General features: G+C 50.1%; 9 protein-coding genes across 9 annotated transcripts; 5 read left to right on the forward strand and 4 right to left on the reverse strand.

Moving 5' to 3' along the window:
• The first annotated feature begins 233 nt into the window (after positions 1-233).
• Positions 234-1,199, forward strand: BDW70DRAFT_5901 (homoserine acetyltransferase family protein). The gene is made up of 2 exons (XM_073744345.1): positions 234-411; positions 476-1,199. Exons 1-2 carry the CDS (start codon positions 267-269, stop codon positions 973-975), a joined length of 645 nt encoding a protein of 214 aa, XP_073601386.1. The 5' UTR covers positions 234-266; the 3' UTR covers positions 976-1,199.
• A 939-nt stretch (positions 1,200-2,138) lies between these two features.
• On the forward strand, positions 2,139-4,468 carry BDW70DRAFT_146604 (polynucleotide adenylyltransferase; the record flags this gene model as incomplete). Its single annotated transcript, XM_073738602.1, has 7 exons — positions 2,139-2,293; positions 2,354-2,502; positions 2,688-2,939; positions 2,992-3,203; positions 3,254-3,863; positions 3,939-4,023; positions 4,078-4,468. The coding sequence occupies 7 exons, from the start codon at positions 2,139-2,141 to the stop codon at positions 4,466-4,468; spliced, it is 1,854 nt and encodes a 617-aa protein (XP_073601387.1).
• Positions 4,469-5,080: 612 nt separating this feature from the next.
• On the reverse strand, positions 5,081-6,760 carry BDW70DRAFT_165635 (uncharacterized protein; the record flags this gene model as incomplete). The annotated part of the gene is made up of 3 exons (XM_073741792.1): positions 5,869-6,760; positions 5,338-5,795; positions 5,081-5,281 (listed from the first exon to the last, which is right to left on the reverse strand). The coding sequence occupies exons 1-3, from the start codon at positions 6,674-6,676 to the stop codon at positions 5,081-5,083; spliced, it is 1,467 nt and encodes a 488-aa protein (XP_073601388.1). The 5' UTR covers positions 6,677-6,760.
• Positions 6,761-7,195: 435 nt separating this feature from the next.
• Positions 7,196-9,817, reverse strand: BDW70DRAFT_155245 (cell division control 45 family protein; the record flags this gene model as incomplete). Its single annotated transcript, XM_073740008.1, has 2 exons — positions 7,196-8,998; positions 9,050-9,817. 2 exons carry the CDS (start codon positions 9,815-9,817, stop codon positions 7,196-7,198), a joined length of 2,571 nt encoding a protein of 856 aa, XP_073601389.1.
• A 599-nt stretch (positions 9,818-10,416) lies between these two features.
• BDW70DRAFT_146607 (GPI-anchor transamidase) lies at positions 10,417-12,430 on the reverse strand (the record flags this gene model as incomplete). Its single annotated transcript, XM_073738603.1, has 2 exons — positions 10,417-11,540; positions 12,385-12,430. The coding sequence occupies 2 exons, from the start codon at positions 12,428-12,430 to the stop codon at positions 10,417-10,419; spliced, it is 1,170 nt and encodes a 389-aa protein (XP_073601390.1).
• A 1,715-nt stretch (positions 12,431-14,145) lies between these two features.
• Positions 14,146-15,592, forward strand: BDW70DRAFT_126274 (putative mitochondrial phosphate carrier protein (Mir1)). Its single transcript, XM_073735061.1, has 4 exons — positions 14,146-14,418; positions 14,535-14,954; positions 15,013-15,307; positions 15,361-15,592. Exons 1-4 carry the CDS (start codon positions 14,285-14,287, stop codon positions 15,454-15,456), a joined length of 945 nt encoding a protein of 314 aa, XP_073601391.1. The 5' UTR covers positions 14,146-14,284; the 3' UTR covers positions 15,457-15,592.
• A 1,814-nt stretch (positions 15,593-17,406) lies between these two features.
• BDW70DRAFT_126275 (uncharacterized protein) lies at positions 17,407-19,070 on the forward strand. Its single transcript, XM_073735062.1, has 3 exons — positions 17,407-18,023; positions 18,085-18,261; positions 18,336-19,070. Exons 1-3 carry the CDS (start codon positions 17,902-17,904, stop codon positions 18,712-18,714), a joined length of 678 nt encoding a protein of 225 aa, XP_073601392.1. The 5' UTR covers positions 17,407-17,901; the 3' UTR covers positions 18,715-19,070.
• Positions 19,071-19,228: 158 nt separating this feature from the next.
• On the forward strand, positions 19,229-20,646 carry BDW70DRAFT_5981 (acyl-CoA thioesterase). Its single transcript, XM_073744363.1, has 3 exons — positions 19,229-19,401; positions 19,472-20,419; positions 20,516-20,646. Exons 1-3 carry the CDS (start codon positions 19,300-19,302, stop codon positions 20,561-20,563), a joined length of 1,098 nt encoding a protein of 365 aa, XP_073601393.1. The 5' UTR covers positions 19,229-19,299; the 3' UTR covers positions 20,564-20,646.
• On the reverse strand, positions 20,516-22,984 carry BDW70DRAFT_5989 (heme-dependent oxidative N-demethylase family protein). The gene is made up of 3 exons (XM_073744367.1): positions 21,879-22,984; positions 21,681-21,803; positions 20,516-21,622 (listed from the first exon to the last, which is right to left on the reverse strand). Exons 1-3 carry the CDS (start codon positions 22,436-22,438, stop codon positions 21,205-21,207), a joined length of 1,101 nt encoding a protein of 366 aa, XP_073601394.1. The 5' UTR covers positions 22,439-22,984; the 3' UTR covers positions 20,516-21,204.
• Positions 22,985-23,184: the final 200 nt, after the last annotated feature.

The raw sequence follows: 23,184 nt of genomic DNA on the forward strand, positions 1-23,184 counted from the left end.
CGATCTCTTAGGAAGGCACCATTGGGAAGAACAGGCGAGAGAGTTCCCAGCAGTAGAAACCTTATCCCATATCACCCATTAGCTGGGAAGGCCTTTCCACATGGGTGTACAGCAAGCCTCCCGTGTCCTCGTGACTAAGGCCTTCTTACGCCCGTTGGAGATGATCCACCCCTCACTTCTTATCTGCCGGTTTTTAGCAAGGATAATCTATTCCCAATACCATTTTCTGGTCTTTGGAGACATTCAAGGGTGAATCGCAGACAGCAATGGCACAGCAGGACTACGAGACCTTCGAGCTCGGAAACTGGGAGCTACAGAGCGGTTCCAAGCTTATCAACGCTCATATAGCCTATAGGACATTTGGGGATCCCAAGTCTCCAGCTATCGTCTATCCGACATGGTTCTCTGGAGGTATGTAGGATACTTTGGAGGAATAAGGTTCAGTGAAAGACGGAATGCTAATACAAAGACTCAGCCATCGCGGATAACCTCTGGCTCATTGGAGAAGACAAAACTCTCAACTCTAAGGACTATTTCATTATCGTCCCTGCTCTATTTGGCAATGGCCAGTCGACTTCGCCGTCCAATTACCCCGTAGAAGGAGAGTGGCCGAAGGTTTCCTTCTACGACAACGTGCGCGCCCAGTATAAGCTTGTCACCGAGCACTTTGGGATAACACATCTGCGCGCGGTAATCGGGTGGTCAATGGGCGGAGCCCAGACTTACCAATGGGCCACGCAATATCCTGACTTTATGGACCTGGCGGTACCCTTCTGCGCTTCGGCGAAGACGTCTCTTCACAACCAGGTTTTCCTGGAAGGCGTCAAGAGCGCTTTGCTAGCGGCAAAAGGTATCCAATCTGCCGGGTCTGGTGAAGGTGGTGTCCTTGCGTCTGGGCAGACTCTGAGGACATGGAACGAGGCTGAGAAACGAATCGGTCTGAAAGCATTTGGCAGGGGCTATGCTGGCTGGTGAGACTCGTCTGCTTGAGCCGTTGTGCGTGATTCTAACCGCTCGGCTTATCATAGGGGTTTCTCTCAAGCGTTCTATAGAGAGAAGCTGTATGAAACTGCCTTGGATTATGCAGACCTCGAAGACTTTATGCAGAATTTCTGGGAGGCGTGGGCTCTGTCGAAAGGTTCAACGAAACCCTCACGGCAGATGGACATTCTAGCTAACTGGGAATTCTCAAAATAGAACCGGGCAACCTCCTAGCAATGGCGCAAACTTGGCAAAATGGCGATGTCAGCAAACAAGAGCCATACAATGGGGACTTTGAGGCAGCCTTGGCAGCAATCAAGGCTAAGGTTTTGGTGTTACCTGCAAAAACCGATCTTTACTTCCCGTCTGTCATTCCTCAGATGAAGAGACATGAGCTGACAGCATTGTAGGCCTGAAGATTCTGAATACGAAGTTAAGTGTATGAGTCCAGGAATCGGGACTCTTTGTGTCTTTCCGTCGATTTGGGGCCGTGAGTACTTCACGGTTATAGTATTTTTAAGCTTTCTGACCTTAGTCGCAGATTGGGCGGGAGGGCCCGGGGATAGTAAGGATGATGTGAGATGGCTTGATGAGCAATTGTCGAGGTTCTTTCGTGAGAAATAGTGGCAGCCAACACTTTCTGAACATTTGACTTTTTGAGCAGGTAAATTGTGAACTGTGTCTTACCCTACGGTACGAAAGCCAGAGAGACAGCCTTTCGTTGAATAGTCTTCGATTCAAGCACATAAAATAAAAACAAAGTCATTACATTGATATCAGTTAGAATCCCAATCTGAAATGCTCCGGAGAATGGGGTATGCTGGTTGGAGCTTATCATGTGATGGGTGGCCAAGTTGGTTGCCAACAGCAAAGCGCTGAGTCAGCGGCGATCAGACGCCGTCAATCGACAGTTCAAGCCTTTACAGTAGAGTTCGGACTTTCTTCGCTTATGCGCTCATCGACCGATTCACTTGATACCTTCCCTTGAATCTCATTTCTTCCGGTTGTTTCTTTTGCTTTATAAATTTTTTTCTTTTTCTTCGCTTTATTTCTTCTGTCCGCCGTCTCAACTTCCGCTACCTCTGATTTCTGTACTACTACGAACCCCCGATCTCCGTCACTCTCGCAACTCCCCAGCACAAGGCAACACAGTCGCGATGGCAGCGGCACCGTCTACAACCCGTCAATGGGGTGTCACCCCTCCTATTTCGACTACTCTGCCAACCGCCCAAGAATTATCAGCGAACGACGATCTTATTGCAGAGCTGAAGCTCCAGAACAACTTCGAAAGTCCGGCGGAGACTGAACGAAGGTACGAAGACATTGCAGAATGAGCGTGGGGCGCAGCTTCTGATATTCTGTCTCTCTGTAGGAAACAAGTACTTCAACTTCTACAGCGCGTTACAATCGAGTTTGTTAAAGTGGTCAGTCGCAAAAAGGGCCTGTCTCAAGCAGCAGTGGAAGCAGCAGGAGGAAAGATTTTCACATATGGAAGTTATCGTCTTGGAGTCTATGGACCTGGTAAGCTCTGTCAATATAGTCTGCTCACTTTAGCAGATGTACTGATAAGCACTTTTTTCCAGGGTCGGATATCGATACTCTAGTCCTTGGACCGAAACACGTGGTGATTGATGACTTCTTTGCCGAGTTTCCTCCCCTGCTCGAAAGCATGGCTCCTCAAGGAGCCGTGGAGAAGATTACTCCAGTTCCGGATGCGTTCGTTCCTCTGATCAAGCTCGAGTTGTCCGGTATCAGTATCGACTTGATTTTCGCCCGCCTGATTGTACCCTCGATTCCTCTAAATCTTGATCTGAAGAACAATGACTATCTAAGAGGCCTCGATGAAAAGGAGGTACGGTCGCTCAATGGAACTCGTGTAACGGACGAGATACTGGAGTTAGTGCCGCAGCAGAAGACGTTCCGCCTTGCGTTGCGCGCAATCAAGCTGTGGGCTCAACGTAGGCGTCTTTTCGGAATGAATACAGAATCCATAACTGACGTTGTGAATAGGACGGGCTATCTACTCTAATATTGTCGGATTCCCAGGTGGCGTCGCTTGGGCTATGCTAGTAGCACGAGTGTGCCAGCTGTATCCCCAAGCGACCGGCTCCGTCATTGTGGGCAAATTCTTCCGGATTATGAACAAATGGGCTTGGCCTCAGCCGGTGTTGTTGAAACCAATTGAAGATGGTCCTCTGCAGATGAAAGTCTGGAACCCTAAGGTAAGCGCGCACTAAATGCCTTTTCGGGCCCAGCTGATAATGGTCCGAAGATCTATCATGGCGACCGGTTTCACTTGATGCCTATCATTACGCCGGCCTATCCGTCCATGTGCGCAACGCACAACATCTCTATGTCTACCAAAGCTGTAATCCTCCGGGAACTTCAGCGCGGCGGAGATATTGTGGACAAGATTTGGGCCAAGCAGGCAACGTGGAATGATCTCTTCAAGAAACACTCTTTTTTCACAAGTGACTACAAATATTATCTTGGGGTTACTGCCTCCAGTAGAACAAAGGAAGCAGAGTCGGTTTGGTCCGGCCTCGTCGAGTCTAAGGTTAGGCACTTAGTCGGAGCATTGGATCGAAAGCCTACCATCGCGGTCGCTCATCCATTCCCCAAAGGATTTGAGCGGATTCATATTGTCAGCAACGAGGAGGAGGCCGAGGCGGTCAAGAATGGCTCCCTCAAATACCAAGATAAGGGCACGAAAACAGAGACAACCGACGAGATCAAAGATGCGGCTCACCAGGCTGCAGCTCAGAGTGGAAGAGAAGACACCGACGTTCCCGGTGCAGCAAACAACACCGCCGCTGATGATGGTCGGATAATATATACAACGACTTACTATATTGGTTTGGAGTTAAAGCCGGTCGAACCAGGTATGAGTGGCGCATTGTCTTACCGAACTCACTGACTTTCCACAGGAGCGTCCCGGTCATTGGATATCTCTTCAGATGCGCAATTCTTCAAATCCATGTGTACGTCATGGCCTGGATATCAGCCAGGCATCAATGATCTCTCCATTACTCATGTTCGCAAGTGAGTTCGGTTTGGACCTTTCCATTCGGGTCAACATCTAAGTTTTGACTATAGTTACGATTTGCCCGAGGACCTCTTCCAAGAGGGCGAGGCTCGACCCACTCGACCCAAGAAGAAGGTCGTCAAGAAAGTGTCAGCAGGCGGACAGAAACGAAGCTTCGATTCCGTGGACGTAAGTACATACATTAAGATATACCTTGCCACGGTGTCTACCGTGCACGTCTTTTTACTAAATTCAGGCTGCCGCGTGTCGCATGGTGTCCGTGAGGTTCTAACTTTAGTTATAACTAATATCAACCTTGCTTCTAGGATCCTTCAAACCCCGCTGCAAAACGGCAAGTTACCGATGGTTATGCAACTGCCACCGCACAGCCTGCGTGAAAGCAGTTACCAATCAGAAAACTTAATACACGAAATACAAGCATGTCGGGGCAGGTCCCCATAAGGTCGTGAGAAAACATCACGGCATCATATACTCTGAATCTAGGGCGAAACATAATGGCAAGCCAGCCCGCGCTAATTCTGACTACAAAGAACAGTGACCTAGTGACTCGCCTTATGTCAGAAGCTGTACAAGGTTGGTGTATCTTCCCTATTTCCATCGTCTTTCTTTGGACGAGCTGTTGTGAAACCCTCCTTTCGTTCTTTTATACATCAACTGAACCGGCTACGGTCGGCACAAATCACTCCTTATCAGCCGCAAAGGCGGGTTTGCTCAAGGTGATGAGTTTTGATATCACGGTACAATTACTTGCATATTCTAGATTGGGCGTTATCTGGCAGGTTATTTAACCCCCTGTACGTACAGTGTCGTTTTTAATTTGCAGGTGTCTTGCAGTTAGGTCTAAATAGTCCAATAAAGCAGATATTCTCGTGGCCTACGGGTCACTCGGTCAATGACACCCAGGAATCTCTACAGTAGTTTACCTTAGCAAGCCATTCTACGTAAAATCCTACCCACCGGTTCTGGCTTATTATCCTTACATACAAACAGATAGGATATTCAAAATCTCTATCTTTAGCTTTGTACTTCAATCAGCTAACCCCAATTGTCTACTCAGCTCCAAGCCTCAACCAATTCATACAGCGTAGATTCACCCCCAACATTCCCCGGAAAGACCACAAAGGGCACGCCCCGATGGCGGGAGGTCTCCTCGTAGCACCTCCAAAGCGGCACGCCCGCCGCAGCCTGGCCAACAATCAAGGCCCGTTTCATCCGGAGACCTTTTGTAGCTGCGTCGGAGGATGTAATACCACCCTGTTTCCGAATCCCGCGTCAGTTTCCTTCATGAGTTCTGAGTGGAGAATCAATACCTTAGCAATAACATATCTTGGCCGCACCTCAATCCCCTCCAGGACACCAACTAGTGCCTCCGCGACTCTCGACCCGATCTTCAGCGACGAAATCTCATCGTCACCTTTCACAAGCGCCCGACTTGTCATGACAAGCGTATCCTTCCCGGCATTTAGATAGCTCTCTGTCTGCGTAATGGCACTCTGAATCACTTCTGCCGCCTTCTCCTTCGACTCAATGAGATCTTCAACCCGCATTTCAATCACGGAGAGAAGATCGCCGCGACGCTCAATGAGGACCTTGAGCTGCGCAGTTGTCTTGGGCACATAGGAGCCTGCGAGAACGAGCCCGCCTGTTTGCCGGGGGCTAGGAAGTTGCAGTTCCGCTTTTGTAATGGGAGGTTTGTGAGGGATGCCGAGGCGCGTCGAGACGAATGCGGCGCCGGTGCGGTAGATGTACCGAAGGCCTTTTGCTTCGGCTTCACCATTAACCATATCAGCACGTCTACAACCCAATTGCAAAGCAAGTAATGGAATGCGGAGACGACGTACCAAGTAACAACCCCATGACAAAAACATGCATATCCGACTCAGCTGCCGCATTGGCAATCACTATACCACCAGCAGGGAAGCTCAATAGGCGATCTCTTACGCCCTCCGGCCCACCAGTGCGGATATCATTCAGTGTCACAGAATGGATCTGCTCAGCGGTAAACCGACCAGGCGCCTTCTCGAGGATATAGTCCCGCAGATTGGAGCTCTTATAGCCGAACGTTGCGTCACGGGCAAATTGCGTTTGCCCTGCCGGGACTAAGTCTTCACCTTCGAGGACGTAGTGCACGTCATTGATCGTATACCGCCCCCCTTGGAAGAAGAACGGTGCTAGAACCCATGTTGGCGCAGTTGCATTCCCGTCCGAGACGGAGTAAAAAACACTCTGCGCAACATCAACCTCCAACGGAAAATGCCCTCTTAGCGTACTATCACCCCTAAGGACGATATCTAGACTCTCTCTGCTCAATCCCGTCTCCAGGGCAGCAGTAAGGACATTCTGGCAGATTTCACGGATGAGAAGTTCCGCTTCGTCAGGAGGAAGCGCGCGCGAGTTCGTCAAAATAAAGAAGCCGGCTGAATTGGTACTGAATTCGGCGACAAGCGTGTGAATATCCCAGACTGTCAAGACAGAGATGTCATGGCAGGTTTGAGTGCCTGTTGGGTCGTCGTCGAGGACGACTAGACGGCGTGGGTGGGTAGATGTGGAGAAAAGGTAAGTGGCTATTTGGGAGAGGGTATCGGCAGAGTACTCCGGGGGTAGAGTGTTGAGGGTTTGGGTAAGAGGAAGGGGCGGGTATGTAGCCATGATAGAGTGTACTTTCTTCAGAATTGATTGAGGAGTAATGGACGTTGAGGAGATGAAGGTTGTGTTTGTATGTAGACGAGGGATCGGACAGTTCTGCGGGGTTGATCGGAGTTTGTCCGTAAAGTATAGAGGGCAACCAAACAGTTCATTTACATTGTCAAAGACACTCGATTCCTCTCATGCCAGTCAAGTTCGAATCTTTTAAGAACACCAGGAGCGCCAGGACATGTGCGAAATATGTATGATGCAAAGGGGTCGTGAATGTGATAGGGAGCAGCAGATGCAAAGGACAGGAAGTCAACCACTCGCAAACAAATGAACAAGCGACAAACAAATGAATGGCTGTATAGATCCAACTTCGTAAAACATTTGGAGGAGGACAATTGCCCAGTGTCGCCGTTGCATGAAACCAATAACCAAAACCGCCGTCAGTATATCATGAGTCCGGTGCACAGAGAGACAGAAGGATTAGCAGTAGATATACGTATCGAGACAGGCAAAAGAAAAAAGGGAGAGAACTCAACCAACCACGCTGCGGAAGCTGAGAGCTTCGAGGAATCCGCCAAGGTCATCCTTCTGCACCTCGACCACGCAATGCTCGAAGCTGTCGATGCGGACCCGGGTGTTGGTCTCCTGCACGACTTCCTGAAAGGCGATGCCGAATCTGTTGCGCAAAAGGTGCTTATTCCCGCGCATGTCTTGTTCATCCTCGGAGTCCGATTCAGACTCGGATGATGATGACTCTTCTTCGGATTCCTCCTCTTCGTCTTCTTCGCCATCGCCCGCCCTAGCAGCTCGTTCAGCGACACGTTTCGCCTTTGCTTCTTCTTTCTCTTTCCTCTTCTTCTCCTTTATTTCTCTCTTTTTCCGGCGCTCTTCCCGACGCTTGTGCATGGCAGCGAAATCAATAACGCCGCCTCCGCCGCCGGTACCGACGACAACGTAGAGACCCCGATCTTCGTCGAGTCCAGCAAGCACGAGCGGAGTGCCCGCTGCTCGCCTCTTTCCGATCTTTATAGCATCGCCCCGGTCTCGTTCTTGTACGCGGATGGCTTCAGCAACCCACAATGCCAGCTTAGTCAATGCTCCCGGATTCGTGAAAAGTTTAACATCAGGTCCGTCCTTCACAACGGCAATGCGGAAGGCCCGTAGATGTCGGATTTGATGCTTTGACAAGAGTGATGTGCCGGTGCGAAGGATCGCTCGGTGCAGATGCTGGGCAAGAGGAAGCGCTTCCAGGAGAAGCGTGGGCGATTCTGACGTTAAAGACAGTGCATCATACGCCGTCCAGAACCGGGAAAGGAGATTCGCCGGATCCGCATTAGCTTCGTCAGAGCCTGAACTACCTTCTATCCTCCTTAGTCGGGGTATGCGCTTAGCATCCCACGCGCCCGGGACTTCTTCGGGCCCAACCTCTAGGATGGCGCCTACTATGACACCTACATCAGTAGCCGAGAGACAGGCCTTCCAGCCCCAACACCGTACAAAGCCCCAGCCTTCCCGTGAAACGGCATGCCCAGGTGCTTCTGGAGGTACCAGTCCGTCTAACCCGTACATTGGTGCATACTTAAGCAATCGTTGCCGTAGGACTCGCTTCAATTCCATGTCCATATGCGTGTAGTTTTGATGACATTGCGTCAGGCTGATTCCCATCTTTGCCAGAAGCTTATGCAATCGCTTTCGCCCATTCTCCGTCCATACATGTAGCCTAGAGGCCAGGTATGGGCTGTGTAGCATGCTCTCATATAGAGACCAGTGTCGAACGAGGATGAAGCGAGGCTCAGGAGACAGTCGGATAGACTTGTCGGTGGGTGATCGAGCAGTAGTAGGAATGACGCCCGCGATCTCTCCTCGTATATCGGCGTTAGGATCCGGCGGATTTAATCGATGGACTTCGTCGCGTAATATTTGCCGTATTCGCTCTCCCCGCTCTCCACCCCATCCCGCTAGCCCTCCAGACTCTGATGAGCTCGAGACACCCACGCCAGACATAGTGCGGCCGCTAAGTTCCAAGCTACAGACCCCAACGATGGCCAGCCAGAGGAGGTCGTTGTCTTCACGGCCCAATTCTGATGCAAGGGAGTACATGATGGAGGATATAGGTTCGGAGTAGGAAGTTCCGGAAGAATAGTACTGATGTAAGATGCTTTCGTGCTTTCCTTTCAGTCGGAGCAACCGTCGTCTCAACGAACGCGCGGACGGCTCTTTTGGCTGCGCGGGCGAAGGAGAATCTGATACGGGCGTAACAGAGCGCGATGAGTTGGAGGAATCATGTCTGGTGCGCGCTCGTGTCCGGGTCGGTGATGAAGCTATAGATGATCCCTAGGCCAATATCAGCAGTCAACAATTATAGCAATCAATATGAGAACGTACAGAATTACTCCGCCTCCGCTGTCGAGGCGGCCCATCATCTTCATCGAACTCCTCGTCCTCGTCATCCTCCCGGGACCAGGACTTGCGCTTCTTTGAGTCGGTGCTCGACGGCGGCTCATCATCCTCGTCCTCATCATCGCCATCATCATCATCATCATCATCATCCACCTCCGGCATCTCCAACAACGCACAATAAGCCTCTCTCTCTTTCTCCATCTCTTCCTCGATATCCCCATCATCATAAACAACAACTCCGCCCCTTCCACTCCCAAACTTATACGAGACAGTAATACATCCTTTAACCACACCAGGCGTCCTCCGCGCGGAGTTTTGCTGCTGCGTCCCCTCTCCGCCGCCGCCGAAGACATTCGCCAAATTCCACGGCCGCCTCGCGTCAAACACCCAAACTTCCACGCCGCCCATATCGTCCGCCCCTTCTTGATTTTCCCCCCCATTCAACCCTAATATCTCGGCGAGATCCACGAGCCCACCAACACCTAGGCAAACAACCACGCCTCCACTGCCTCCGTTGCTTGTCTGCATTGGCCGGACTAGCTCCTCGCCCGCGCGCGCGAGATCGCCATACCCAGATACAGGGTGAATCTTGTGCGGTATATAGTCGCGTTTCAGGAGGGCGGTTAGGATGCGGCACGCGCAGAGGGCGTCAGGCTCGAGGGCTGCGAGGATCAACACGGGTGGAGAGAGGGGGTGATGTGAGCGGAGGAGCTGGAGGTAAAGGTGGGATATTAAGTGGCGCGGGAGATACATGGCCGAGCTGTCCGTCTGGTAATCTGTTTATTTGTTCGTCCGGGTCGCAGCCGATTGCGTCGATATTGTTGGTGCTGGTATATTAACGCGTCGAGAGGACATTTATAAGAATGGCGTGGTAGGTCATAGGAGAAGAGAAAGGAGAGATTTTCTAGATATGGACTTGGGCCTCGCGAGGCCCTATAGATTCAATGGAGGAAAGGCAAAGCAAGCGGGCCTGTAGAGGGCGGATGTTGCTTTTGGTGGCTCGGTTTACTGTACGGGAAGCCCAATTTGGTCGCGCAGATAGACGCGTTCAGGGCGCGCCGCACGTGCGGAGTCCGGCGCCAAGCCTTCTTCAAAGTTGACTCTCAGCGACAGCAAGGTAGGGTATGCGATTCCATTCTCCTCATATGTCGCTGTTTCAAGAGAGTGTTGACAAATTTCCTGATGTGGTAGATAAAAAAAGGGTATTACTAGAATGTCTCTCTAAACGGGTTTTAGCCGGGCGCGCGAATGCCAGACGATACATGGGTATGCTGTACAGGGTAGAAGTCTTGAAAAGCGGGCTAAAAATGATTATCCAAGAATCTATGAGACGAAACATAAATCCAGTCGGATCAGGCTATGTTCTTGCCTAAGGTAGAACCGGTGAACCAGACGGCAGCACACGCTCCTAGGACTGACAGGCCGATCAAGCGCTTTTCCCAGGGAGTCTCGTCGGTCAATCTCGCAGGACCGACGTTCCTCCTCTTCACTTCATATGGAGGCGCACTTCTTGTTTCTTCCTGCTGGGATGTACTGTTGGCGACAGCATAGTCCTGGGAAATTGTCCGCCACTTCTCGACAAGCTGCGCAATCTCGATAAGATCCTCCTTCAACGAACCTGGCTCATCGGCATCTATCTTCTCAACTTCGACGCTCTGCACGTTCCCGAAAAAGTCCACCACAGTCCGAAGGCGGCCCTCCTGCTCACCGCCAGGGAACAAGTCCCATCGCACCCCGGGGTTCGAGTGGATCTTCGTTTCATCGTACGAGTCAAATAGGTCGCCGAGCGTTTGCTTCGAATCCAGGCTCGTCACCCGATTCTCGAGGAACTCGAGCACGTAATAGGTCCAACGGTCAATCACCGCAACACCCACATCATTATCCGCATGGTGAGAGTAAGACGACTGGTCGAGTTCGCTGGACCCTGTCGCAATGATATTGGGCGAGTAAAAATGAGTGTACATCGTGTTCGCCTGGCAAGTGTCGATCATGAACAGCAGCTCATGGTAGCGCTTCTTTTCCCACATCTGACCGAACGCATCCGCCAGATCCCACGCGCCAATCTCCTCAGCGTCCTGGAACTTGAGAAACTGATCGCCCCCATGACCGGTCATATAAACGAGCACGTTGCTCCCGGCGTCTGATCCCAGGCGTTTGCTGCGAGGAACGTCCTCGTCCAATCGGTCAGTCAACAGACGGATGAAATTCTCCACTGTAACCTCATATCCGCGATAATCCACCTCGATATTATCACCGTATAAATCCACCGCACGGTCCGCGTTACTGTAAACCGTTCCGGGAAAGGCATTTCGAGGGTTGCAGGCCATGTCATCCGGAAGCATGAGGATTATCTGGGAGTCGGGGATACCCAACCGCTTCACGGTTCGATAAAGAGAGAGGACATTTGCTAGATGGCGGTAATTAAACCAAAAGCGAGAGGTTGCAACGAGGACAGCCCAGTTGGACGTATGCTCCGCTGAGGCAAAGACCGCGAAAAGGAGGGTTAGAAGGAAAGGGAGGGCTTGGAGCCCAAAGTACGGAGACATGGCGAGAGACGAAATCAAATCATAATAGGGAGAGAAAAGAATGGACGATGAGATCGCAACCCTCAACCGCGGCTGACTAACTTGCACTGCGGACTGTTGATCCCGCTTCCATCATAGAATCGAGAAAGAACTGTGGTTGTTGTAAGCTGCTGTGTGGAGAAAGTGGCTGTTCCGGGGCTGTCATAGCGGATTATTAATGGAAATCAGTGCCAAGCCACAGTCCTCGATTTCATACTCTATAGAACCTAAGGCAACAAAGATATTGAGCATTATGTTCATCAGCAGTACGAAGGTGCAGGTTATTGCCTCTTCGCTAAGCATACAAGTACATCTATTCATTATCCTATAATCCACCTTTCTGTCTCATATCATCCACTCCGCAAGCAATGGGTATCTCAGCAAAGAGAAGCGTAAGTGGGAACCCTCGGAAGTCCTGGATACACAGTTTCTACCATGTCATGGTTCGCGACGAAAGTCTGCAATCGAACGTCAGCAATCAATCGGCTAGTAGCTATGAAGTCTTACATTTGGGTGCTCGGGGCTCTTTTGCACAAGAGTCTGTCCAAATATCTGCCGCATGCCTGCTCCCCTAATACACGAACGGAAAAGCGGTTAAGCAAAAGGATGTCAGAAAATGCCAGTTTATTCACCGTTCTCTATAAGACCTCGTTATATTCTCTCACGATAGGAACTTTCCTTCCAAGCGGCTTCGGAGTTCTTCTGCGAAGATCATCTGGATTGCGGGCGAATAGTGCTTTACTACAAGCCTCAAACCAGAGAGGTAGCTCACTGGTGATTCAATAGTTCCAGTAGAGCACATCATCTCTCACCTCGGGCGGAGTAGTCAAGATTTGCAAACCAGAGATATCATAGTTCCCTTTCCATTGATACGTCGGCAGCCCAGCTTTTCTCTGGCCGCTAATTCCTAAATTGCCTCTTCCGGTCGAGATTCATCCGGGTCGACGCCGGTGAAATCAGATGGATAGTACAGAGCTATACTGGTGGCTCCTACCAGGAAATCTGGATCCTACACAGCCTTCTCTCCTCGGCTGTTGGGAGGTCTATCGCTCGCGGCGTCTGTCAAAGTACCGACCGTCCATATCAGAAGACAGATACCTACTTTGTATAGACACCTTAACTGCTGAAACCTCTTTGTGGAATCAGCCCCAGCGTTGTGATTGAGCATAGCATCTCGATAATCCCGATACCGAAATTCCTCACGCGAGAGGCGAAGCTTTGCCATCCTTCTTTGGTCCTCCATTTCGTCGTTGTTCCCTTCTGGCCACACTCGTAAGTTGTAGAGGTCGTAAAGTCATAGTTATTGCCAGACGGCATCGCAGTCTTACACCCAGTGGGTACCCAGGTGGTATCAACACCTGTCGCCTTCAGTGCAGGCAGCTCTCGCCGCCGCCGGCGCAACGTTGTCTTCCAGGATAATGCCATTCCTTAGGCTTGAAACATGAGTTGTCCGGGCATTCCAAAGAGGTGAGCTCATGAAGAACTTTTCAGCATTGTCTGCTCATAAGGATATCTATTAACGACCGAAAACAGAATGTGGTCTCAGCTGATGACTTCTAATATACGAAAGACTACTCACCGTCGAACTCTAGCCTCCGCTGCTTTTTCTTCTCTCGGAGAGAACTACCACATAAGAGATGAGAGAACACTTGCGAGGCGAATAAGGACGACGCTGCCCCCCTGTAGGATCAGTAGACCGATGCTCTCTACGTGCGTTGATGAGATTAAAGTTCAGGGAATGGCAATATCCTGGGATATCGGCCATAACCACCCACAATGCGTCAAACCGCGCCTCGTAAATGCATGCATTACACGTCACAATCTGACTACTATCGACGGCCGGTAAAAATGCCGAATAGCAGTGCCAGGATTAAGCTCAAGGGTGCCCAGGAATTGTGACAAGGTTATTTGCTCCCAAAGCCTTCGAGAAGATTGCCATGCGTTCAGAGGATAGAGTATAGATCGGAAGAGAGAGATCTGGTACGCCAATCAGACAATCAGACTGCCCTCAGTCAGCCTTCCGTGTTTCAATGCCTGACAGCCTAAGGCTCTTTCCTCATCAATCGCTGGCAGCAATGACGCAGGGATCCATAATGGCGATCCTCTCGACTACCAGGCGCCCAGGTGTTTGGCACAGACTCCTGTACGAAGTACTTAGGTAGTATGGTATCAGCGAGTTGGAGACCGGCCAACAATCTTCCGAGCTTGTGCCGCGCCGAGGATTTCTGCCGGGGCATTCCAACAGTCTGTGAATGGGAGATAGAACCCATCCTGGTTTCTGGTTCTTGTTCAGCTTCAAATATTTTCGATAATGATGATGATGATGTAACTTGCCTTACCACTCTTCTTGAAGCCTAACAGAGTAGACTAGCAACGTAGTTGACCGGGTGATCGGAGTTAGCAGCGGTGGGCCGGCCAAGCAGCGAAAAGTTTTCGGGTGCGTTCCCTAGCCCCCCGGCCACGGCCAGGTTGTCGCCATCCCTTCAACCTCCAGCCTCTTCCCGCGGTCTTCAATTTCTTTTCTCCCATCCTACGCAAGGCCTCTCAATTGCCTACGCTCAATTCGTCTCCACTCTTCTCTTTCTCATCCCTCGTTTCGTTTTTTCTCTCCTCTTCCTTCTCTCTTGTGTATCACCCATCACATACATCTTTCACAATGGCCGCTAAGATCGATGCTCCCGCTGCTGCCCCTGCTCCCCAGCTCTCTGGGCTTCAGCTCTACTCCAGATTCGCCTTCGCTGGTGCTGTCTGCTGCTCCATCACCCATGGTGCTCTCACTCCCGTCGATGTGTAAGTCGCTCTCATTGCGCTGTTTGTCTCAATTTTGCGAACGCGCGCCTTTCCGGACGATCCGCCGCCTGTGCATTGAATCGTGCGCTGACATGCTGCTTCTTCGCGCCTTACAGCGTCAAGACCAGAATCCAGCTTGACCCTGTCACATACAACCGTGGTATGATTGGTGGCTTCCGCCAGGTCATTGCCAACGAGGGTGCTGGCGCTCTCCTTACCGGTTTCGGTCCTACCGCTGCCGGTTACTTCCTCCAGGGTGCTTTCAAGTTCGGTGGTTACGAGTTCTTCAAGCAGCAGTGGATTAACCAGCTCGGTTACGAGTCTGCCTCCAAGAACCGCACTGCCATCTACCTCGCCTCTTCCGCTACCGCTGAATTCTTCGCCGACATTGCCCTCTGCCCTCTGGAAGCTACCCGTATCCGTCTTGTCTCTCAGCCCGAGTTCGCCAGCGGTCTCATGAGCGGTTTCTCCAAGATCCTCAAGAACGAGGGTGTCGGTGCTTTCTACTCTGGTTTCGGTCCCATCCTCTTCAAGCAGTAAGTACCCGAACAGCGCTCTAGTCACCTTGGCCTCTGCTAACTCAAATTTTTCCAGGGTCCCCTACACCATGGCCAAGTTCGTCGCTTTCGAGAAGTTCTCTGAGGCTATCTACGGCTTTGTCGACAAGAACACCCTCTCTGACGGTGGCAAGACTGTTGTCAACCTTGGTTCTGGTCTCCTTGCTGGTTTCGCCGCTGCCATCGTCTCCCAGCCCGCCGACACCATGCTGAGCAAGATCAACAAGACCCAGGGTCTCCCTGGTGAGGGTACCACCACCCGCCTCATCAAGATCGCCAAGGAGCTTGGTCTCAAGGGTTCCTTCTCTGGTATCGGTGCTCGTCTCTTTATGGTAAGACGAATCTCGTAAATTGCGCGTTTTCATTCTGCTAACACGATTCCCAGATTGGTACCATCACTGCCGGTCAGTTCGCCATCTACGGAGACATCAAGCGTGTGCTCGGTGCTACCGGTGGTGTTGAGATTGCTCCCTCCAAATAGACGATCTTGGGATTGTGATTGTTTTGGTGTATTATATTGCGCACTAGATTTGCCTTATACATTGTTCTAGTAGATTTTTCACTGAAAAGTCTTTTAACGACCATTCTATTTTAGAATATATGACTTTGCCAGATGACTTCATCTCTCAAAATCCAAGTACCACCAATTCTCCAATGGTATAATCTGTATTATTCTGAATTCCGGGCCAAGAAATAAGGAACCAGATTTCGCATGTTTAATCGCTCGAGTTCGTAAGACTAGTGTGGCTTTGGTATAGCATCTTATTGCTTACCGGCATTGGTGGATTCAAAATGACCGAATACTGCTTTGGCAAGGGTCTTCCAGTGACCAGCCAAGACGCATAGACAAGGCCCAAAATACTAAGATCGCTTCGGCCTGCAGCAACCATAGAATTGCAAGTAAGGAACACATACCATCGGAACAGGTAGACTACACCTTGCATCTTGTCAGCACGAGGATCTTGACAGACGCCGAAATACAAAACACCGCACTTTCTGAGCAAGGACAGTTTCCTTTTACCTTATCATCCTATTATGTATGAGAGCACGTAAGGTAGCTCAATAAATCATTGCATATACAAATTCCTGGGTTGGCGAATAGCATAGCCCAACAGTGACCCCGGAAGCTCAATATCTCGGAGGCAAGGTCGAGGAGCGCCAACAGCGAAAGGACGATGTAATGGATATATGTATTGGCAGCAATTCAAGTCGCTACCGGAATAACAGATATCTGTGAGTCGGCAGATTTCATGTGCTAAGATGAAAAGATGTCTTTGTTGAGTTTTGAACGTGTAGATTTGACGTCTGTGCTTTGTTGACCCATTTCGCTGCAGGGCGGGGAGGTAAGAGAGCCAGTTTGAGTTTGGCCATAAGTGCCATATTATGGGAGATGCGGTATTGGAAGCCTTTCGAGAATGGGATAGTCCAGCTGGTAAAAGGAAACTCACCATGTCTCCAGAACAAGAAGTACTTACGAAGTGTAAGTCAGTCATGAGCCCTAATCACCTCAAGGGTTCACTCTCCGACTGTCGCGGTAATTGTCACTCATCTGATGATTCTTCCATCATGGTGGTATTCTCGAAACTTAAAAAAAAAAAAAGAAAAAGAAAAAGCAATTGAAACGGATGTACGCGGTATATGATAAAAGAAGGAATAAAGATTAAAGTAGAATTCCTCACCTATGTAGGAAAATAAAAAAAAAAAAAAAAAAAAAAAAAAAAAAAAAAAAAAAAAAAAAAAAGCCGCAAACTGAGCGGTTCGGTCCTCGATAACAGATGTATTACGAGCCTTGATGAAGGAGAGGGTGTCACCGTCAAACGAGGAGCTCGTCGCCCCAAAGGGAATATTGCACGCAGCTTGGATGCTTGGAAGTGCCACTTGGTTCTCTCATCTTCTTAATCAACTTGCTTCGTTGTATTATTGTAATTTCGTTATTGGAAACTTCTGACAAGTTTCGAAAGACCTTGAAACATACCATGAAGACTCGAAGGCAGGGAACAATCCGCCTGCCTCTCTCAACCTCTGCCAATACTATCAAGTACAAGGAAGCAAAGGCCGCGGGGTCCATATGAATGAGCTGGAAATGGACCATGTTTCGAGGCTTGAGGAACTGTCTTGTTATGGTAAAGTAAGCGGACAAAAGATACAAAGGGCTGAGGTTTTATTCATACTAGATGATATCCAGAGGACAAGGCAGTATATCCTTGGTTGATTTCCCATCCAATATGGGCTGGATAGTCGCTTCCTTATAATGTCTGGTTAGTAACAATCTTGGTCAGTCTGTCACTGTACATGTTAGGCCAACCCCAAGCTACACAAAAATGACAAACGAAACAGGAATGGTGTGCATTAGGCCTTTCTGCCTAGATCCCGATCGACGTTGCACGAGGGCTCGAGTCGGGCTCTTGAGTCTGCCTAGAGGTAAGATCTATTCCAGAGTCCCTAGCTGAGCGCCACGTTTAAAAGGCCTCGGGAATGCAGTGTCTTACTGTCGGCCAGTGAGAAGATTGAATGTTGTTTGCTGCCATGATGGATCAACAACCTTGCTGTTGATTAAAATATAGTGTGGCTGGCCTAGTCATTGAAGATCCAGCTGGGCCTCCTCTTCCTTTCAGCAGCTCAGCTTCCTTCTGATCCTTCGACACCATCTCCTAGACATCGCTTTTGCTTTTCGAAACTGGTTTTCTTTCTGACTGAGTGCTTTGGGGAACATGTTGATGATTTATTTCTAAGCCTTTCTTGTCCTGCGCCGCGAATTCCATTCGTTTATTCGCGGTCGCGCTCTTCGTATTCGGACCCGTCTCTAATTCTCCAGCCCATCCGTGCACACAGGCTGTTACTGTCGATCAATATCTGACGCGGAGGGGACACTGAGCAAAACATCGTTTCCCCAACATTCTCTGCTTGAGCACTCGTCCGATCCATCATGGCGACAGTTTCTCATTATCATGAGATTGGCTCACCAGGTCAGCCAGCCAGGCAACCGCCAGGACATGGCTCGTCTTGGAGAGTTCTGGCTCTAGCGTCTTCTCACTCAGCACTTGTTGGGTATACAGCAAATCTCCCGTGCTCGTTGAGACACAATTCACTGACAAACCTCATTTCCAAGGTTCCTGGTGATGCCCCTGGCCTTCGGGGGCGCAGAGAACTCCAGCGCTGCTCATGTCAACAGGACGGCCGCAGTTGTTGTCGCGTCTGTCCTGATCGGACTTGCGTACTCGTCTTCACTCGTCCTGTTCCTGTTTCACTTCGATGAGCGAATGCTCCTGATTCAATCGTTGCTCGTGTATGTTTGCCTATCCGGCGACCGACTGCAAACTGGGCGACGCTCATGTTGTGCTAATTTGACGACTCACACAGCCCTGGCGTGATATGTAATGCCCTAGCGTTATTCAACGTCCTTATCAATATTCTATGTCGGGACTTACTTCCTCTGCATCTCTTGGAAATCTTGAGCCTAAGTCTCTCCATTGCGGCTGCATTTATGTATGCCCTTGGTGCGCTCTGGCTTTACTCACGCGACGCTAACGGAGCGATTGCCGGAGACTCGCATGGTGGAACGATTCTATTGACGGACGAGGAGATGCAGCGACAGCAATTACAGCGTCTTTTGGAGCAGAACTCCTCGAGGAAATCATTAAGTCCGAGGGCGGTACAGAAAACCTATCGGGTCAACCACCCTGACCGGGTCAACTCGTTCCTGCCTCCGCCACATGAGGACGGAGGATATTGGAGCTGAACGGTCGCGAAGGCTACGCACGACGTAATGGGTGAGATGGGTCGAACGTTGAGACCTTGCTGATCAGCTCTACGAACACGAGAGTATTCACAGATTATACCTTCGCCTTGCGACAAGGTGGAACGACTTGCTATGACACGCATATATATATCCGCTATATACTGAAGTCATTCTCTCACGACTAACAGGAGGTAATACCCTGATTACTAATTAAAGAGAAACCTTTTGTATTTCGCATATGTGCTGCGTCTGAGCGTTTGGTTTGCTTATTGTATTTATCGAAGAATACCTAGATTAGCATCATTGTCCCTCCATCTAACTCTTTATTAAGATTATCCTCTGTCCTTTTTCTGGCATCATTTCCGGACGAGACTTAGTATTGACTCGGCTCAAAAAAGCACCTCGGCTATTACCGTAATGGGGCTAGCCGTGGGTCAAGTAGCGCGTGAAGGCACCTTCGGTATATCTGAGAATCTCAGGATTACTCTCTAAATTTACTCTCTGAATTACTGTCCGATAATCTTCAGAACTCACTTGATGCTATACTAGCCCTTGCGGCATAATATTTGACTGCTATAATCGAAGATGGCGAAAAGGGTGACGCTTTTCGAACCTCCGCAGCTGGACCCCTCGAAGGCGCAGATCGAAAACGTTTTGGAGCTAACGCCGGTGCTTGACATTGGACCTGTCAGTCATAATCCCTCGCTCTACATTTTCTCTCACACCCTCTAACTATGCGGTTCGTCATCGCCAACAGGATGTCTTCACAAATACCCGTCCTCTCTGGCATCCTCCCGGTGCCCGAGGTATTTACGGCGGAGCCGCCATCGCGCAGTGTCTGTCAGCCGCAATGCGGACCGTCCCCGCCGACTTCGCAGTCCACAGCATGCACTGCTACTTTGTCCTCGCCGGCGATTCTGAGATCCCAATTCTCTACCATGTTGAACGAGTCCGCGATGGGAGAAGCTTTATCACACGAACAGTCCAGGCAAGACAGCGCGGCCGGCCCATCTTTACAACCACCCTGAGTTTCAGCAAAGCAAACAGTGGTGGAAAAAAGAAGCTCGAGCACGCTTCGTCAATGCCCTCTGCTCCCCCTCCAAGCCTACCGAAGTCTACTGAGTCACGATTCAACCCGCATGGCGGCGGGCCGTTTGAATCAGTCCGGGATGAAATAGTTAATCGTGCCTCCAAACCCGAAGACAAAAGGGTCAGACGCTGGGTGCGTTGTAAAGGGAGAATCTCTGATGCCGGAGCCCAACATGCCCACCTGTCTGCTCTCGCATATATCACAGATAGCTTCTTTATCGGCACCGTCTCTCGGGTTCATGAGATCCCGCGGTTCTCGTCCGCCGCAGAGCTGCAAAGGGCTCTAAAGGCTCTGAAGAATCCATCCGATCTTGATGACGACGACATCGTGCGGGCCCTGAAAGAGCTCAAGGAGGAAGAAGCAGCGGATCTACAGCGCCGGCTAGAAGGTGCTCTTAGTAAGCTTGAGCAACGGAAGAAGAGGGAAGACCACAAGGAGATTGGGATGATGGTTAGCCTTGATCACTCAATTTATTTCCATAACCCGTGGAAATTCCGCGCAGATGAGTGGATGCTCACGGAGATGGAGAGTCCCTGGGCCGGTGAGGGGAGGGGTCTTGTCCTGCAGAAGATTTGGGCTAAAGACGGGACTTTGATCGCCACATGCACGCAGGAGGTATGTTTCCTTCTTTCTATTTAGCTTTGGATGGATGCGCATCCATGTACTCTTCCGCTTCTGCAGTGTTCAGCTGGCTGATATTGAAACCTACAGGGGGTTGTGAGGCTGAAACAGGACGAGCCGGTTCGCGCAAAGATGTAGGAAAGATGTACGACTGTTGATTCATATTCACATTGCTTTGTTTCTCCTTTTCGGTCTTCTGACTGTGTACTCTTACACTTGACAAGAGTCCGGGTCACAGTCCAGGTCACAGCGCTGATTACCCAACTGCCTTCGCTTCTTCCTCGCTTTTCCTTTCTGCATAGATATGTATTGTCTTAGTTCACTCAGAAACGTCGACCATCGTACAGGTTTAGATTACTATGTACATACGAAAGCCTACTACTTCGCCGCACTTCAGCCATGTCATATGTTACAAACTAAATGTTCTCTGACTATAACCCGTAGAAGCAATTCAAGCAAATACCCTTCAGCAGGCCAATATCCCCTCGCCATATGTGCATGCATACTTAGCTCATCCCACTCACCGAAGACAATCGCAGGCTAAATAATGACAATGATTAAAGACAACTGAAAAGGCAGAACAATGCACGCAAGTTGAGATGCTTTTGGAATCAGAAAGCCGCCCGCCCGATTTTGCATGACCCGAGAACAGAAACAAGGAAAGCAACTTGTAACCCCAGGGAGAATGCAAACAATGATGGAACGCCTTTTCCCGCTGCTTCCTCCCAGGCTCCCACCCTTCCTCATGCCTTCCTTCCATCTCCCTAACGTGAACTCACTCAGACCTCCATTTTCTCGCCCTTCTTCTCCTGCTGCTGCCATATCTGTTGCTGGCGTCTCTTTTCACAGAACTCAAGAGCTTTTGCTCCCCAGATCTCCCTGCCCTTATATTCACCCACATGTTCCGGCCAGCTCTTCACCTCTCTCGCCAAATTCTCCAGCTCCTGCATTGGGAGCTCATCAAGCGTCGTTAGGAACGTCTTGACTCCAAATACAATTGCGCCTGTCCGAGGGAGTCTGCGAAAAGTCTGCCGTTCACGCCGGACTACAATATCCTGCGGAGACGGATCTGGGTTATCCTCGGATAAGGTGGTGGGACGGTACAAGATTTCAAACAGATTCTCGTCTGGCCGTTTCACTTCCACGAAGTAGTTGGATCGTTCCATGGGCGATTCAGGTGTGAGGCGGCAGAGAAACCTTGGTTCATGACGTGTTAGTATAACGATTCGTCCTCTTTCCTTATTGCTTGACTTACTTGCTAACCGAGTTGGCTACTTGCTGGTGCCATAATGGGACTGGGTTGTGCAGCTGAGAAATTGTCCACCCAATGCGCTCTGCTACTGTCCAGCCCACAGGGAAGAGACTTGCGCTCGCAGCCCTGCAAGTCAAAGTTAGCATGGTTTTTTTTCTGGTATCTCTGTCAACATCCCAAGTCCCAGTGGTGCCCACTCACAGGTAATACTCTCCGTCTTCGTTCTTCATTAGGATGCTGAGGTCCTCCATAGTCAATCTCACGGCGATTTCCAGAGGGTCCATCCGCTCATTTCTTCCTCCGCCGAAGACAAATGTTTCGCCCGTAACTTTATTGTACACTGTCGTCTCCTCGCCGTGTCTCTTCATATCGAACATGGTCGAGAAGCGTTGCGTCAGAAACTCGACCACCTCCTCTAACGCCTCAAGGCACGCTTCGTACGACTCCGGTAGGCACTGAAGGACTTTTTGTTTCTCTCGCGCAAGCAATTGGCTCCTGACAACATGCTCATCCATATAGTTCTTGTCCAATGTAAGCCAATTCTCAACATCTAGCTTTCGGATATCCATCATGACCCGATACCTATCCCTCCCTTTAATGGGCTGGGCTGGATAAGGGGCCATTCGGTTGATGTCATTGCAACCGGCACTTTGTGCAATGCGTTTTGTAGACGCAAGCCATGATGGGATGTCTTTCCTGACCCTGAGAGCGAGGAAGGTAAGCAACAGGATTGCAAGACCAACTGATGCCAGCGTCTTCATTTCCTCCTTGCAGAAGATGTGATGATACAGAGAAAACCAAATGCAAAGAAATAAAAAGAAAAAGGAAGCAAAGCTCCAAAAAACTTCCAAGCTCTCTCACACTTCTTCAAAACTCCACAACTCAGACCTGGCCAGACGGAAAGAAGAAACTGCTCAACATGGCGAAACTTTCTCTCCTTCGATGAGGGCAATGGCTCCAATTATAATCGAACCCCCAGCCTTGGGCAAAGATCATCTCTTGGGTCATACGATTAGCTATAGTTTGGACCTCAACATTCCGGATTCAGGGTGCCTGGTTGGACTCTGATACGCTCTACATTTCCCCGCAAAAGCCGCAATTCGCCGCCCCAAAAAAGAAAATGGACCTGACAGCATCCACATGATCGAGCAGAGTTTCTCAGCTTGTCAGGTCAATCGAGCTCCACCAGGCTTTTGGGATTAATTGTAGGAGCCTTGGGGGGTTGGTTGCAGGATCCTCTAGGTTCTGGATTCTTAGTGGGCGGGATGTCCCAAACAGTGCCGCAGGTTCATTCTGGCCCTAGATCCGCAAAGCTACTGTAGCTAAGTCGTCACTACCGCTACAACCGTGCTATGGGTCGCAATGTTAACATGGGATGTACGAGGCTAACCTGATATAGTACTAATTATGGGGGAAGCGCAGCAGCCACTATGGAAGCAGCAATTCAAATCGTCAGGCGAGCTCTCGCGTATCCGTCCGTGCGCACCGATTCATGACAGACCTCGTG

This window comes from Aspergillus foveolatus, assembly GCF_047715535.1.
Source record: "Aspergillus foveolatus strain CBS 279.81 unplaced genomic scaffold BDW70scaffold_1, whole genome shotgun sequence".
Taxonomy (NCBI): Eukaryota; Fungi; Ascomycota; class Eurotiomycetes; order Eurotiales; family Aspergillaceae; genus Aspergillus; species Aspergillus foveolatus.

What these genes read in the sequence shown, in the direction of transcription:
- BDW70DRAFT_5901 (XM_073744345.1), top strand. Translation starts at nt 267, where the DNA reads ATGGCACAGCAGGACTACGAGACCTTCGAGCTCGGAAACTGGGAGCTA. An exon ending in TCCGACATGGTTCTCTGGAG is followed by an intron (nt 412 to 475) that starts GTATGTAGGATA and finishes ACAAAGACTCAG; the next exon opens with CCATCGCGGATAACCTCTGG.
- BDW70DRAFT_5989 (XM_073744367.1), bottom strand. Translation starts at nt 22,438, where the DNA reads ATGAAGACGCTGGCATCAGTTGGTCTTGCAATCCTGTTGCTTACCTTC. An exon ending in GAAGACGGAGAGTATTACCT is followed by an intron (nt 21,804 to 21,878) that starts GTGAGTGGGCAC and finishes TTTGACTTGCAG; the next exon opens with GGCTGCGAGCGCAAGTCTCT. An exon ending in GTAGCCAACTCGGTTAGCAA is followed by an intron (nt 21,623 to 21,680) that starts GTAAGTCAAGCA and finishes TCATGAACCAAG; the next exon opens with GTTTCTCTGCCGCCTCACAC.
- BDW70DRAFT_126274 (XM_073735061.1), top strand. Translation starts at nt 14,285, where the DNA reads ATGGCCGCTAAGATCGATGCTCCCGCTGCTGCCCCTGCTCCCCAGCTC. An exon ending in GGTCCCATCCTCTTCAAGCA is followed by an intron (nt 14,955 to 15,012) that starts GTAAGTACCCGA and finishes AAATTTTTCCAG; the next exon opens with GGTCCCCTACACCATGGCCA. An exon ending in TCGGTGCTCGTCTCTTTATG is followed by an intron (nt 15,308 to 15,360) that starts GTAAGACGAATC and finishes CACGATTCCCAG; the next exon opens with ATTGGTACCATCACTGCCGG.
- BDW70DRAFT_126275 (XM_073735062.1), top strand. Translation starts at nt 17,902, where the DNA reads ATGGCGACAGTTTCTCATTATCATGAGATTGGCTCACCAGGTCAGCCA. An exon ending in TCTCACTCAGCACTTGTTGG is followed by an intron (nt 18,024 to 18,084) that starts GTATACAGCAAA and finishes CTCATTTCCAAG; the next exon opens with GTTCCTGGTGATGCCCCTGG. An exon ending in CTGATTCAATCGTTGCTCGT is followed by an intron (nt 18,262 to 18,335) that starts GTATGTTTGCCT and finishes CGACTCACACAG; the next exon opens with CCCTGGCGTGATATGTAATG.
- BDW70DRAFT_5981 (XM_073744363.1), top strand. Translation starts at nt 19,300, where the DNA reads ATGGCGAAAAGGGTGACGCTTTTCGAACCTCCGCAGCTGGACCCCTCG. An exon ending in CGGTGCTTGACATTGGACCT is followed by an intron (nt 19,402 to 19,471) that starts GTCAGTCATAAT and finishes CATCGCCAACAG; the next exon opens with GATGTCTTCACAAATACCCG. An exon ending in TCGCCACATGCACGCAGGAG is followed by an intron (nt 20,420 to 20,515) that starts GTATGTTTCCTT and finishes TGAAACCTACAG; the next exon opens with GGGGTTGTGAGGCTGAAACA.